This window comes from Cygnus atratus, chromosome 1, assembly GCF_013377495.2.
Source record: "Cygnus atratus isolate AKBS03 ecotype Queensland, Australia chromosome 1, CAtr_DNAZoo_HiC_assembly, whole genome shotgun sequence".
Lineage (NCBI taxonomy): Eukaryota > Metazoa > Chordata > Aves > Anseriformes > Anatidae > Cygnus > Cygnus atratus.
In genome coordinates, this window is record NC_066362.1 from 202,286,801 (window position 1) to 202,301,600 (window position 14,800).

Consider the following 14,800-nt stretch of genomic DNA (forward strand, 5'->3'; position numbering starts at 1 on the left):
ACATTTTCTTTCCTCAAAGACTATTTTTTTTCATTAAGATCCAGCATTTGTTGCTGCATGGACATATTACCTAAAATGACAACAGTGGTACGAAAGAACGAGTCACAAAGGTCATTTTAAAAGAGTAAGAGAAAGAAAGGCAGAGAAGCTGGCAGCTCCTGTTATTATATGCGATAAGTTAAACACATGTTTAAGTGCTTTTTGGAACAGGGATGAATAAACTGTTCTCCATGTCTACTGTGGTCTGAACAGAAAATAATTGGTTCTAACTGCAGTTAGGGAAACTCCCGGTTGTCATCAGGAAAGACTTTCTAGCAGTGAGGGAATAAATTACCTAGAAAAGTTGTGGGCTTTCCAGCATGGGAGGTTTTAAAGAACAGATTAGACAAACATATGTCAGGAACAGTTCAAATACAGTTGATCTGTCCTAAGGCAAGGGAATGGACAGCATGATTTTTTTAGGTCTTCTCCTGAGCCATATTCTGGAGTTCCTACACCACAGCTAGCATGTTGGACTTGTTCACGTGTTACCTGATATGTCACATTTCCTGCTTGCTGTATGAATACATGAAACAAGCAAAAGCCTTCAAAAGTAGAGCCCAGTAAACAATTTATTGAATAGTGAACTTGCCCCAAAACACAGTTTCATTGATTCTGAAACTATCCACTAATTATAGTTGATTTTGTCAAATTGGATTTACTGGAGGGAAAACAACAGGGATAGATTCACACAATAACATTCATATATGTATTTCTTTCTTCCTTATTCCCTAGCATCCACCCACTGAAATTATTTTGGTCTATGGTATTTACAGCTCTGCCAGATACACTATCACATATATTTAGTTTTTGTACTGGGTGAAATGCAAAAATAATGTGATGGTAGGAAATATTGCATCTGGAAACACTGATACCATCTATCATTCTAATAAATAACAAAGCTGTTAATGGTGGAGTATAAATCAAAGACAAGTTGTTTAAATACCTAGGCCATGCCAAAGTATTTAATGATTTCATGAGGGCCAGGAGCTCCTTCAGGGTCAACACCTGAACAGCACAGAGTTTAACAAAAGCATGCAAGCATGAAGAAAGTGGTGAGAAAAAAAAGCAGTAGTAATTAACACTAAACCCCAGCACATGTTTTGTTAACGCCATTGCAGCCATGGAGTGCTATGTGGGATCATTTATGCTAATAATTTGGACGCAACTGGTTTTGCTAATATATTCCTCTGACTTTTCACATGCTTTTGCAAAATCACAGTCCCTGAGTTTGGAAGTTGTCTCTCTTCTGAGGCACTCCCTGAGAATGACAGGAGGTTATAGGATCGGTTGTGACCCTTTCATCTCTCTACTTTGATGAAGACCAGTCCCAGTAAGCTGTAAGGTCTAGCAGCAGTTTATTACAAACCACTATGGTAACCACCGGTGGCAGCAGAGAAGGTTTAGAGGCTAGTCATTTCTGTGAAACCAAGGGAAATTTGCATAGTAGTGAAAACAATGAATCTAAAAAGTTTTCTGTTATCTAAAAGTCAGCACTTCAGGAAAAGTAAATATATCAATACAAAGGAGGGATCACAGGATACCTGACCTGGACAGTGAAAACTGGTTTCCTTTTATAAACAACAATTAATATCAGAACATAAATACAGAAAAGGAAGCAATTTGTGTAGAAAATTAACAGGTGGGCAACCAAGGAAGGTTTTAGTTGGAAGTTTCATGAAAAGGGGATGGCCTCTGGACTGAATGAACATCATTGGGCTTTTAGTGTAGAGGAAGGAATACAGCATGTAAAAAGGTAGTTTTTTTTCTTTCCACATTTGGGGCATGTAATTGAGGACAGAGGAAATAAAAGTACAAAACCATCAGTTCCCATAAGGAACAGACAACAAATAAGAACTTATGTTGTATATTAGATTATCCAGTTACATTTTCATGAGGAAATTCTCTCAGAAAGCAATGTACTGTATGGGATTTGTACAGCAGCTGGTACATTCAGCATGTGCTAATTAGGTCTGATTCGAAACTGCTGATTGTACTGTGCTGTCAAAAGGAAAAAAAAAAAGAAAAAAAAAAGAAAGAAAAAAAAAAAGCCTACACTTCTAGTCTGCTTTGACTGCACTTAAACCCTTAAAAGCATATATGGGTATGTTTTTCAAAGGGACTGAACACTTCATGCTCCCATTACACAGTTTATGGGTAGACTGCAAATTTGAAAATGAGGGTACCCTGGGTAGTCTGACTGTCAGCACTCTAGCTTGAAGAGGTTATTCCAGTTTCTAAACAATACTTTTATATTGTTTTGCTTTAAATTAGAATATCATTTTAATAAGGTTAGCAAAGTTTAGAGTTAGTCCTATATATTCTATTAATATCAGCACAGAATTTGGCGTTTAAATTCCCTTGGACAAGAGCAGGAGCTCAGCCTCTGGAGATCAATGAGGTTAAGGGAGATGGGGCTGAGGGTCAAATACTTTGACGAGGCTGAAATGGAAAGTATGTGATCCACTGTCTTTCTCAGATACTTCAAGAGATAACACTTGCACCTTTTTAAACCATACATCTTTGTGGAAAAAAAAGAAAAAAAAAAAAAGACAGGGATCAGCTAGTTGTGTCTTCAGGCTGGGACTCAAATGTTAAATCATTCATGGAATATACCCTACATTAATGTTAAGACTCATTTGTTCTGATTTCACTCAAAATTTGAATGCTTGCTCTCATTAATTCTGAAAGGTTCCTTTGTTAATTAATTTTTACAATTAATTTCTTCATTTCTTCAGAGAGTTTTGTTCTAGCAGCCTGCAATTCTGATTTATCTTTTTGAAGAATCACATATAAAATGCCGTGTAGAATTACACTTTGTTTCCGTGCTTTACGTTTTTTAAAAAGAGGAAAGCTCTATGAAAGAAATAATGATGCTTATGGAATGTGCTCTGGGACAATTTTTATAGTTCTATCTCTATAGTTCTATCTCTATAGTTCTATCTATACCAAAAATGGAATTTTTTATAAATCTTTAATTCTGTTCTGGGAATTTTGCAGTCTGTACCCACTCTATTTCTTTCTTGCTATTTAAGAACAGAACAATTCATTGCTCGGTTTTCTGATTTTTGTTTTGTTCGTTTTATTTGGGGCTGGGAGGGTTTATTTTTTTGTTTGTTTGTTTTTTGAAGTACAGACATGATGGTCAGACAATTAGTTCAGACTGCTAATTCAGTTGATAATCTGGAGGTATGCAGAGGCAGATTAGAACCAGTGGTGATGAAGAACGGCATTGGATCCTCCCACTGGCCACAAAGAAAAAGCAAAGGCATATAACCTTCTTCTATATATCTATTTCTCATAAAGAGATGATTTTTGGTCGATATATATGTGCACTTTGACTATGGAAAGGTACAACCCAATGTCAGTCCCACACACTTGGAAAGTCCTATTATAATTTTTACACTGGATACAATCACTGGTGTATTAATAATCTCAGCAGTAAACAGGCAATATTTATGCTCTTCTGGGGCCAATCACAGACACCAAGTATCAGATAAAATACACCACGGATGAGAAAAATAAAGTTTTTTTTACTTCCCCTTTGACAGATGGCAATTGGAAGGATGTAGAAATTAGTGACATATTCAAGGTGAAAGAGATAATGCTATACATCTTCCATATTCCAATCTAATTCCTTAATGAAGGCCACTAATTCAATCTTATAAATCATTTTGTGGCAATTTTCAGGATTGAAACATCTCACTCATTATATATATTTTAATTCACAATCTGTCCAATTACCTCTAGGGTTTTCTGCAGATTTTCTTGTCCTGTAGCAGGAGATGTTGTCTTCTCCCATTTCTCTGCAACTTGGTTTGCTTCTTCTAATTTTTGCTCATAGCTTTTCTGGGAATTTAGCAGGGTCACTTCATAAAACTCTTGGATATCTGTTTGTAAAGAGGAATGAGTAAAAGGCATTATTTGATATGCTGGCATTTGAGGCCCTGGTGTTTATCCATAGTTGATATATAGTTACACATTTTCAGAAGATGGATCATAATGATAAACACATACAACATTTCTACCAGAAAGCATCAACATGCAAACTTGTTTTCTAAAATGTCAGTGAGATTCTTGAGGTATATTCTCATTTTTAAAGAGGTTCTTACAAATCATTTCAAAGAAATAAATGAATAATATTTATGAGGAGAGATTTAATGAACATGTTACATGCACACCCAGACAATATAGGTACAACAGACCTTTACAGAAGTGTAACTAAGTCACAGACCATTTTGATGAGCAAACTAGAAATTCACAGATGTAAAATGCCCTAAGAGGAGTTTGTTGTCAGACACCTGCCCCAGGCATCTGGGCCACCCTCAGCCCCAACTGCAGGTGCATTTGGGAACTTTATTTAAGTGGGACGCAGAACTTGAAGGAACACTTTGCGTGCTAATCACTTCACTTCAGAAGTGGCTAATTAATGTTGGTTTTAAACCAAGAGCAAGTAACACACCAGCTCTTTATATCCTGTTTTAGAGAGAAAGGTTACATCTACCTGGATACCCTCTGGGACTTCGATGGAGGGTCTGGTTATAAAAGCTACCATGCTTTCAGTAAGTGTCTCTCTCAGATGAGTGCTACCTAAGGTGTAAAGAATATGGAAAGGCATAATTCTCAACAAGTAGGTGTCAGACAAAGCAAAGAAGGAGATGGAAAAAACTTTCTAGACTTAGGCAAAGAAATTATAGGGAAAAATCAAGCTTATTATATTTATATAATGCCTTTCCTAAACACTTGTGACTGTGGTTTTTATTTTAAATTTCATGAAGAAATGTTCTGTTTATATTTTACCTTAAATTGGATTAAATTAGAAGTAGCCCCAAGGTAACCAATCAAAAAAAAAAATTAATGAAAGCTGTGATAGATCTGTACCTGATGTTAATCAGGAAAATTAACCTCTCAGGGTGTTCCAGCATGTCTAAAAGGAAAGAATACGTTCCCCAGGAAAGCTTCTTAGACCAGAAAAGAAAATTCTCCCAGCATTAACCATAAGGAGTGATTAAATATTGGGATCATGCCTGAGCTTCAAAGGCAACCATGGATTTTGTCATGCAGTGTCAGATCCCATGTCTGGGCCAGGAAGACATAATTTCTAAGTATAATAAATAACTGCTATGGAAGTACATCTGTATTTTGTGTTATAAGCTGTTTCCCATGATAGGAGACTGAACTAGATTGTATGTGACCATCAGAACTGAAAAAGCAGGGGAAAGCACAGAGGGGCACACAGCAGGGGCACCCTGCTTTTCTGCATCTTTCAAAGGTTAGTCAAAGCTAGTCAGCAGTGTCTAGTCTGTGCAGTGTCCCATACCCTTGAAGTCTCTGGCCAGATCACCTGAAGGCACTCTTCCTGCTTTAGTAACAACTCACATTGAACTTTTCTTCTTTTTTGTTTGTTTGTTTGTGTTGTTTTTGTTTACTTTTGTTTTGTTTTCCTCCAACTTCCAGGCTCATTATTTACTCTATTTCTTATGTACAATAGGATAAATTAATCAGAAAATTTTATTTGAATATTAATAACAATGATCCATAGAAAGTTGGTACTACCTCCTATTTCACAGACAATAAAAGAAAATTGCTGATACAAATATTTGTAAGTATTGATACTTCATATTTGCTAAGAGCATTTGCTTCCACGGTTAAAGTTAGGACCCACTTTAAAAATGAAAAGCTATAGGACAGTTGCAATGAGAATGGGAGTTCCCCCATTCTCATTGGGGGGACTTCTGACCGTCGATTTGAATGTTCACAGTGGAATTGAAAACAGTTCTAATATATGGTTTGATACTGGCTCAATTTATATTGTAACTGCAAGTTTTAAGACCAATATGTAATTATCTCTAGATAAATACTTTGCAGAAATAAACTAGAAATTGCCCTCTGGCAATGGTATTCAGCTGGCATAGCTGTTGTTATCGGAGTATTAATTGGGTTGATGGTAGTCAGTCAAGGAACAGCAGAACAGTGCTTTCTTTCCAACTTTAAAGACTATCTATCTTACCCTAGCATGTTCATTAAAAATAATGTGCGAACCATATTTGCATGTGCATCCACGTGTGCAAAATAAATATAAAAAACTCAGTCTCTTTGTAAAAGTCCTTATCTATTCTGAGGAGGCTGTGGGCTTCTTTCACTGGAATAATGATTATTGGTGTGCAGACAAGAGCGTTTCAAGTGTACTTACACGGTTACAGAAGAAAGCACAGAGGATTCACTTAGTTTGTTGCTTTTTTATTCCATAAGCTAAAATTGCTGTTTCTATGGAACAAGGGCAGTCAGTGACTTGCAGTCAAAGTTAGCATAAAATAGGATCTGTAATTTGCTCTGAGTAAAATCTGCTCTACCAAGTGATCTTCATTATGTCAGACATGCAATCAACTTCTAGGAGGGGAAAGCAGCTGAATACTACTGAGGATGGGAAACAAGATGTAATAGGGGTGGTGGGATCAAGCAGTCGTAGAATCAACTTTGGAGCTAAGGTTGTAAAAAGTAGTTGTGAGAGCATAGTAAATGAAACGTAAAACGACCAAAAAAAAAAAAACCAACCAACCAAGCAAACAAACGAAAAAAAACAGTGTAACTTGCAGTGGGAACTTACAGAAAGATAATTCAACAAAGAGACTAAAGAATTACACATATGAAATCTCTATTTATTGGCACAGTTTTCCCTCCCTTCCTTGAAAACAAGTTCAGATTTCATTTAGAAATGGCAATGTTACTGCTGGTGAACTCAGTAGGCACAATACATCTCCCTTGTTTTGGTACCAGAGGAGCTGTTCGACCCTCTCGACTACTCCAAACATTTGTCAAGCAATGAATTCATGTTTGTTTAAAGTGTCTGTGAATCTCACTAGATTTTCAGTCCAACTGAATTTGTTCATTTGCTTCTTAAGAGCTGACTTACTTACTTTATTTAATAAACTATTGTTGTTCACTTAGCCTTGCCCAAATGTTTTGTCAGTTTCGCTGTATAAAGATAAATTGCATAGAAGAAATTATATATATTATAATATGAAGTAATCCTAAAGATTCGGTGATATATTTTATTTTGGATAATTCTGTCACTGGGGAAGTAGGAAAACAAATTTTCTCTGCATCAGCATGACAGAAAACACATCAGTATCACTTTATAAATGCCCATAGACAAGTATAGAATACATCAGTGTGTCTGTGCTCTGTGGGCAAATTCCAAGGACACCCTTCTCTTGTCTTGCAGACCTGCACAAGGATAAGCACTATCAAACCCTTATAACGTAGGCCAGGGAGCAGTTTTCTTTACTGCAGCTTAAAAAATACATATTAATCATTTAGGCTCAAATTTGAGTTGTGCATATTGTTAACTCACTTTTTTTTTTTTAATTTAAATGACATTAAATTGGACAAGACTAATAACTGGAGAAGACAGAATGTCCTACTCACATAAAAGAGCAACCTTTCAGCTAGCAGCTACACAGAAAGAAAAACCTGTGATCAGACAAAGCTGAACAGGCTGCCTAAACTGGGCCATTTCTTCATTTTTAGTGATTGGTTCTGCAACCCTAAGACCATTAGTCCAGTGCCATATCTGTTCCAATGTATATTCACCTCAATGTCCATTCGTTACAGGAAAATGTTACAACTCTTGCAGCAAAGGGGTTAAACAATATGAAAGGCAAAATTTTTGAATAGCCTAAACTACTTTCTGTCTTCTGTGGCCATGGGCTTTCGCCAGCATTCTAATGAGAAAAAAAAATAATAATAAGATAAAGCAATACAATCCTTCATTCATCTCTAAGCACTTCAGCACCAGAAAGATAGAAGTAAATTGAAGAGAATTCAAAGACAGGTGATTAAAGGTCGGAAGAGGACTAACTTTTAGAGAAAGATTAAAGGAAGAGAATAATAGTAACTCACACTTATATTTCCATTCATTTCAAAGCAAAACAAACATTAAGATCCATAGAGCGTTGACTGACAAAATTGCACAAGTCTCTGAAGAGAGGCAAACCAACAGGGCTGAACTGTTGAGGCCTGCAAACGAGCACACGGGGTACGTATATACCTCAGTCCCTTTGTGATCAATAACCCACTTGCAGTGGCTTCAGAATCACCGCTGGATTCACAACAGTGTTGTTCCTTTTAAAAAATACTCCTCTTTGGAGAAGCAGGGAATAGTAGACGCAGCAGCCCGAGCAAATATGTTATTATACATTATTAGCAATACATAATTATACACCAGAGGGTTGTGCTGCCATCCACAGGCACCTCATCAGGCTGGAGAAATGGGCCCATAAGAATCTCATGAAGTTTGACAAGTAGTGCAGGGTCCTGCCCCTGGGGAGGAACACCCTTACGCCCCAGGACATGCTGGGAGCCACCTGGCTGGGCAGCAGCTCTCAGAAAAAGGCCTGGGGGTCCTGTTGGGCACCAGGCTAAACGTGAGCCAGCAATGGGCCCTTGTTGCTAAGAAGGCTGATGGTATTACATAATCACAGAATCACAGAATCATCTAGGTTGGAAGAGACCTCCAAGATCACCTAGTCCAACCTCTGACCTAACACTAACAAGTCTTCCACTAAACCACATCACTAAGGTCAACATCTAAACGTCTCTTAAAGACCTCCAGGCATGGTGACTCAACCACTTCCCTGGGCAGCCCATTCCAATGCCTAACAACCCTTTCAGTAAAGAAGTTTTTCCTAATATCCAACCTAAACCTCCCCTGGCGCAACTTTAGCCCATTCCCCCTCGTCCTGTCACCAGGCACATGGGAGAATAGACCAACCCCTACCTCGCTACAGCCTCCTTTAAGGTACCTATAGAGAGCGATAAGGTCGCCCCTGAGCCTCCTCTTCTCCAGGCTGAACAAGCCCAGCTCCCTCAGCTGCTCCTCATAAGACTTGTTCTCCAGACCCCTCACCAGCTTCGCTGCCCTTCTCTGGACTCTCTTGAGCACCTCCATGTCCTTCTTGTAGCGAGGGGCCCAAAACTGAACACAGTACTTGAGGTGCGGCCTCACCAGAGCCGAGTACAGGGGCACAATCACTTCCCTAGACCTGCTGGCCACACTGCTTCTTATACAAGCCAGGATGCTGTTGGCTTTCTTGGCCACCTGAGCTCACTGCTGGCTCATATTCAGCGGGCTATTAACCAGTACTCCCAGGTCCTTCTCTGCCAGGCAGCTTTCCAACCACTCATCTCGCAGCCTGTAGCTCTGCTTGGGGTTGTTGTGCCCCAGGTGCAGGACCCGGCACTTGGCCTTGTTGAACTTCATACAGTTGACCTCAGCCCATCGCTCCAGCCTATCCAGATCCTCCTGCAGAGCCTTCCTACCCTCGAGCAGATCGACACACGCACCTAACTTGGTGTCATCTGCAAACTTACTGAGGGTGCACTCGATCCCCTCATCCAGATCATCAATAAAGATATTGAAGAGGACTGGCGGCAGTACTGAGCCCTGGGGGACTCCACTAGTGACCGGCCTCCAACTGGAGTTGACTTCATTCACCACAACTCTTTGGGCCTGGCTATCCAGCCAGTTTTTAACCCAACGAAGCGTCCAAGCCACGAGCAGCCAGTTTCTTGAGGAGAATGTTGTGGGAAACGGTATCAAAAGCCTTACTGAAGTCAAGGTAGACCACATCCACAGCCTTTCCCTCATCCACTAAGCGTGTCACTTTGTCATAGAAGATCAGGTTCGTCAAGCAGGACCTGCCTTTCATAAACCCATGCTGACTGGGCCTGATCGCCTGGTTGCCCTGTAAGTTCCACGTGATGACACTCAAGATAATCTGCTCCATGAGCTTCTCTGGCACTGAGGTCAAACTAACAGGCCTATAGTTCCCCTGGTCTACCCTCTGGCCCTTCTTGTAGATGGGCGTCATGTTTGCTAGCTGCCAGTCAACTGGGACCTCCCCTGATAGCCAGGACTGCCGATAAATGATGGAAAGCGGCTTGGCCAGCTCCTCCGCCAGTTCTCTCAGTACCGTCAGGTGGATCCCATCCGGCCCCATCGACTTGCGTACATCCAAGTGCTGTAGCAGGTCGCCAACTATTTCCTCATGGATTGTGAGGGCCACATCCTGCTCCCCATCCCCTTCCACCAGCTCAGGGTACCGGGTATACAGAGAACAACTGGTTTTGCCGCTAAAGTCTGAGGCAAAGAAGGCATTAAGCACCTCAGCCTTTTCCTCATCTTTTGTAACTAAGTTCCCCCCCGCACCCAGTAAAGAAAGGATGGAGATTCTCCTTAGTCCTCCTTTTTGTGTTGATGTATTTGTAAAAACATTTTTTTTGTTATCTTTAACAGCAGTAGCCAGATTGAGCTCCAGATGAGCTTTGGCCTTTCTAATTTTGTCCCTGCACAGCCTCGCAACATCCTTATAGTCCTCCTGAGTGGCCCGCCCTCTTCTCCAAAGATTATAAACCCTCTTTTTTCTCCTAAACTCGAGCTACAACTCTCTGTTCAGCCAGGCCGGTCTTCTTCCGCGCCGGCTCATCTTTGGGCACGTGGGGACAGACCGCTCCTGAGCCATTAAGATTTCCTTCTTGAGGAGCGCCCAGCCTTCCTGGACTCCTCTGCCCTTCAGAACCACCTCCCAAGGGACTCGGCCAACCAGCGTCCTGAGCAGCTCAAAGTCAGCCCTCCGGAAGTCCAAGACAGCGGTTTTACTGGTCCTCTTCCTGACTTCGCCAAGAATAGAGAACTCTACCATTTCGTGGTCACTCTGCCCAAGACAGTTCCCAACCACCACATCTCCCACCAGTCCGTCACTGTTTGTGAACAGAAGGTCTAGCAGGGCACCTCCCCTGGTAGGCTCACCAACCAGCAGCGTCAGGAAGCTATCTTCCACGCTCTCCAGAAACCTCCTAGACTGCTTTCTCTGGGCTGTGTTGTGCTTCCAGGATATGTCTGGGAAGTTGAAGTCCCCCACGAGAACGAGTGCTGACGATTTTGCAACTTCTGCCAGCTGCCTGTAGAACTCCTCATCCGTCTCCTCATCCTGGTTCAGCGGTCTATAACAGACCCTCACCAGGATGCTTGCCTTGTTGGCTTTCCCACTGATCATAACCCATAGGGACTGAACCTTATCATTCCCAGCCTCAAGTTCCACAACATCAAAACTCTCTCTAATATAGAGAGCCACACCACCACCCCTTCTGTGCTGCCTGTCCCTTCTGAAGAGCCTACAGCCAGACATTGCAGCACTCCAGTCATGAGAGTGGTCCCACCACGTTTCCGTGATGGCAACCAAGTCATAACCTGCCTGCTGCACAATGGCTTCCAGCCCCTCTTTTTTGTTGCCCATGCTGCTGCATTAGTGTAGATGCACTTCAGTTGGGCCATTGCCTTCTCTCCTGGCCTTGCCATTGTTCCCCCTGGCACAGCTCCAACAAGCCCCGTCCCCCTTCTTATTCTGGGCTCCCCTTCGTATTCTGGGCTGCATGAGGCAAACATGGCCAGCAGGCCGAGCAAGGCAATCCTTCCCCTCTGCTCAGCACTGGTGAGTGTGACTGGTGAGCACTGACCTGAAGTGCTGGTTCCAGTGCTTGGCCCCCAGTACCAGAGAGACCTGCACACACTGGAGAGAGTCCAGTGAAGGGCCACCAAAATGGTCAAGGGAGTGAAGCACCTCTGCTGTGAGGCTGAGAGAGCTGGGGCTGTTCAGCCTGGAGAAGGGGAGGCTCAGGTGGATCTCATCTATGTCTATAAACGCCTGAAGGGAGGGTGCAGTGAGGATGGAGCCAGGCTTTGTTCAGTGGTGCCCAGTGCCAGGACAAGAGGCAATGGGCACAAACTGGAGCACAGAAGGTTCCGTCTGGACATCAGGAAGCACTTCTGTGCTGGGTGGGTGATGGAGCACAGGCACAGGATGCCCAGAGAGGCTGTGGAGTCTCCTTCTTGAAGATCTCCGAAAGCCACCTGGACGTGTGTCCTGGTTTCAGGTAGGACAGAGTTAATTTTCCTCCTAGTAGCTGGCAGGGTGCTATGTTTTGGATTAGAATGAGAAGAGCGCTGATAACATGCTGATGTTTTAATTGTTGTAGAGCAGTGCTTACACCAAGCCAAGGACCTTTCAGCTTCTCGCTCTGTCCTGCTAGTGAGCAGGCTAGGGATGCAGCAGGAGCTGGGAGGGGACAGACCCAGGACAGCTGACCCAAACTGGCCAAAGGGGTATTCCATACCATCTGACGTCATGCTGAACAATATATAGGAGTGGCTAGCCGGGGTGGAGGGGGGGGCCGGCTGCTCGGGGATAGGCTGGGCATCGGTCAACGGGTGGTGAGCAATTGCACTGTGCATCACTTATTTCGTACACATTATTACTATTAATACTATTATTATTATTATTATTATTATTATTATTGTTATTCTTTTCCCTGTCTTAATAAACTGTCTTTATCTCAACTCACAGACTTCACTTTCCCGTTTCTCTCCCCCATCCCGGAGAGGGAGTGGGGAGGGTGAGCGAACGGCTGTGTGGTGTTTGGCTGCCAGCCGGGCTAAACCACAACAACGTGGTGCTGGGCAGCCTGGTCTGGGTATCCCTACTGGAGCAAGGGCTGAACCAGACGGACACAGAGCTGCCTTCCAACTTCAACTGTTCCGTGATTCTGTGAAATCTGGAATGATTATCTGGTGTGCTAGGAATGGCTCAGGAGCCAGTCACCCCTACAAGCTCTCTCCATTTTGTGAGACTCATTACTCTGGTTTTAATTTAGAAGGAAGAAGCGGTCTGGATTTGCTCTTATTTATACATCTTGGCTCCCTCTCTACTACTGACCCATCTTTAGCTGTGTAACTCAGCATAATCCAACTGGTAGCACCAAGACTGAATTGAGTATGTGAGATAACTTTGGCATATGCATGATTTTTACCTATGTAGAGACACACTAGCAGGTACCAAAGACATCTTGGTACCTTTATACACATTCAGAAATTTAGCCATTAAGGCACATGCATGCCAAAGCACTGAGCAACTGGGATTACCCCAGTACAACCCCTTCACACCAGCTGATCAGTAGCTGCACTTTCCATGTATCTAATTGATGCAGAGAGTTAGGATGTGAGAGTATCAAAAGATGTGTTTTCCAAAGTAATGTGGTGTAAAATGCAGAGAGGCTCAATTTGAGATGGTGCAGGTCTACAAGCAGCTGTACAGTGAGGATAGATTTGCAAGGTGCCAAAATCATTTAGGGTTCAGAAGACAGGAGATATAAAGAAAACCACAGCAGGAGTGAAGAGAAAAAATCTCTTGTATCTCTTTTGTGTTTACAAAAATGAGGGGAGGAAGAGGAAAGACTGCATTCCAGTAACAAACAAGCTGATGCCAGGCTTTCTGACACCACCTGTATTTTATAGAACACAAACAATTAAGCCTAAAAGGATAATCTTGTACATCACTTAGCCTGAAGTTGTACTGCATGTGTCAGCAAACGCTGCTTCCCTAGTGACTTGGCAGTACATGTGACCACTTGTAACAGAGAATTGCAAAGTATTCCATTCACCAAACCTTAGCCAAAGTCCACTGAACTTACAGGCACCTACCCACCACAGCAGGCTTTGAACTCCAGGTAGAGAATAGGCTGTGCTAACAGCTGTTCCAAAAGCTGTTACCTTCAATGTGCTGAGCAATCAGAGGGGGTTTCCTTGCTGCCATCCTTCTTGCAACCTATGTAGATGTTGGCTTGATACCCTTTAGATATGGCACGAATGGTATTTGCAGCAATTGTTGCTTCTGCAGATGGCTGTACATTTTTGCAATTAACTGCAGCATCATTAACAACTTAGAATCTGATTACCCAAGAAATGAGTTCTCTCTGCATCATATTTCTATGGACCCAAACTGGGAATTGGAACTAATATTCTGTAGGATATAATGAAAAGGGCTTTTTTTCTTCTCCTTCTGGAGGTCCTTAGCCCTGGAATTCATTTTCCCTATGCTGTGCCAGTGCCCTGAATTGCTTTGCAGTATAACTCCCATCTGTTTTTTCCAGGGCATTCGGGGACAAGGTGGAATGGGGGTCTAAGGCAACATGCAAACACAAGCTGTTTCCTTTCCAGGAAATTTGGGGCAGTCTTTTTGTCTATATGTGGGATAGTGTCTGATGTGTATCTTTTAATGTTGTGTAACCCAGCACAAATGGCTAGTGTCTGGCAGAACTCTGCAAATCAAAATAAAGTCAACTCTTACAGATTCTTGATGCGAGTCCTTTTTTTTTAACAAAGGGAACATTACAGCATACATCTAAATGGCATCATTTATATCCTGGGGAGCAGATTATGCTGGGTCAGCTTCAGCCATCTGGTCTGAATTATTAGGTAGAAGCAAGGAGGATTGTGCAGGATGTTGTTCAAGAAGGAAGACTGATTCACACAGTAGAAGTAGCAGGGAAGCGATCAGAGATCATACCAGCTTGCCAGTAAAGGGCTTTAAAGATCTTGCATGTGGAAGCAGTCCAAGGAGAAGTTAAATAACATACTTCACTGAACACACTATGTGTTGTGGCTTTTCCAAGCAAAAATGTTTCCATAATGAGTTAAATAGTCTTTGTAAGAGGGAGAAAATAAAAACCAAGAGAAGAAAAAAAAATAACTTGAAATTGGATGAGCTTTTGACTAAAGCAGGTCTATGGTACAGACCCCATGTAACACATGGCAGATCTCCAGTTATCAAGCTGGTACATAGCTTTACAGTCATGGTGAGCCCAAACCTGCCCCCATTAGCATCCCTCGGTGCAGCAGCAGTCAAAAATTCTTTTCCCATTTCAG

General features: G+C 42.0%; 1 protein-coding gene across 1 annotated transcript in view; it reads right to left on the reverse strand.

Moving 5' to 3' along the window:
- The window catches only part of DLG2 (discs large MAGUK scaffold protein 2), a 1,033,555-nt gene that overhangs the window by 905,593 nt on the left and 113,162 nt on the right, over positions 1-14,800 (reverse strand). The window contains exon 4 of the mRNA XM_050713155.1: positions 3,784-3,929. Within this exon, the coding sequence (XP_050569112.1) occupies positions 3,784-3,929 (146 nt within the window). The remainder of the gene's footprint in view (positions 1-3,783; positions 3,930-14,800) is intronic.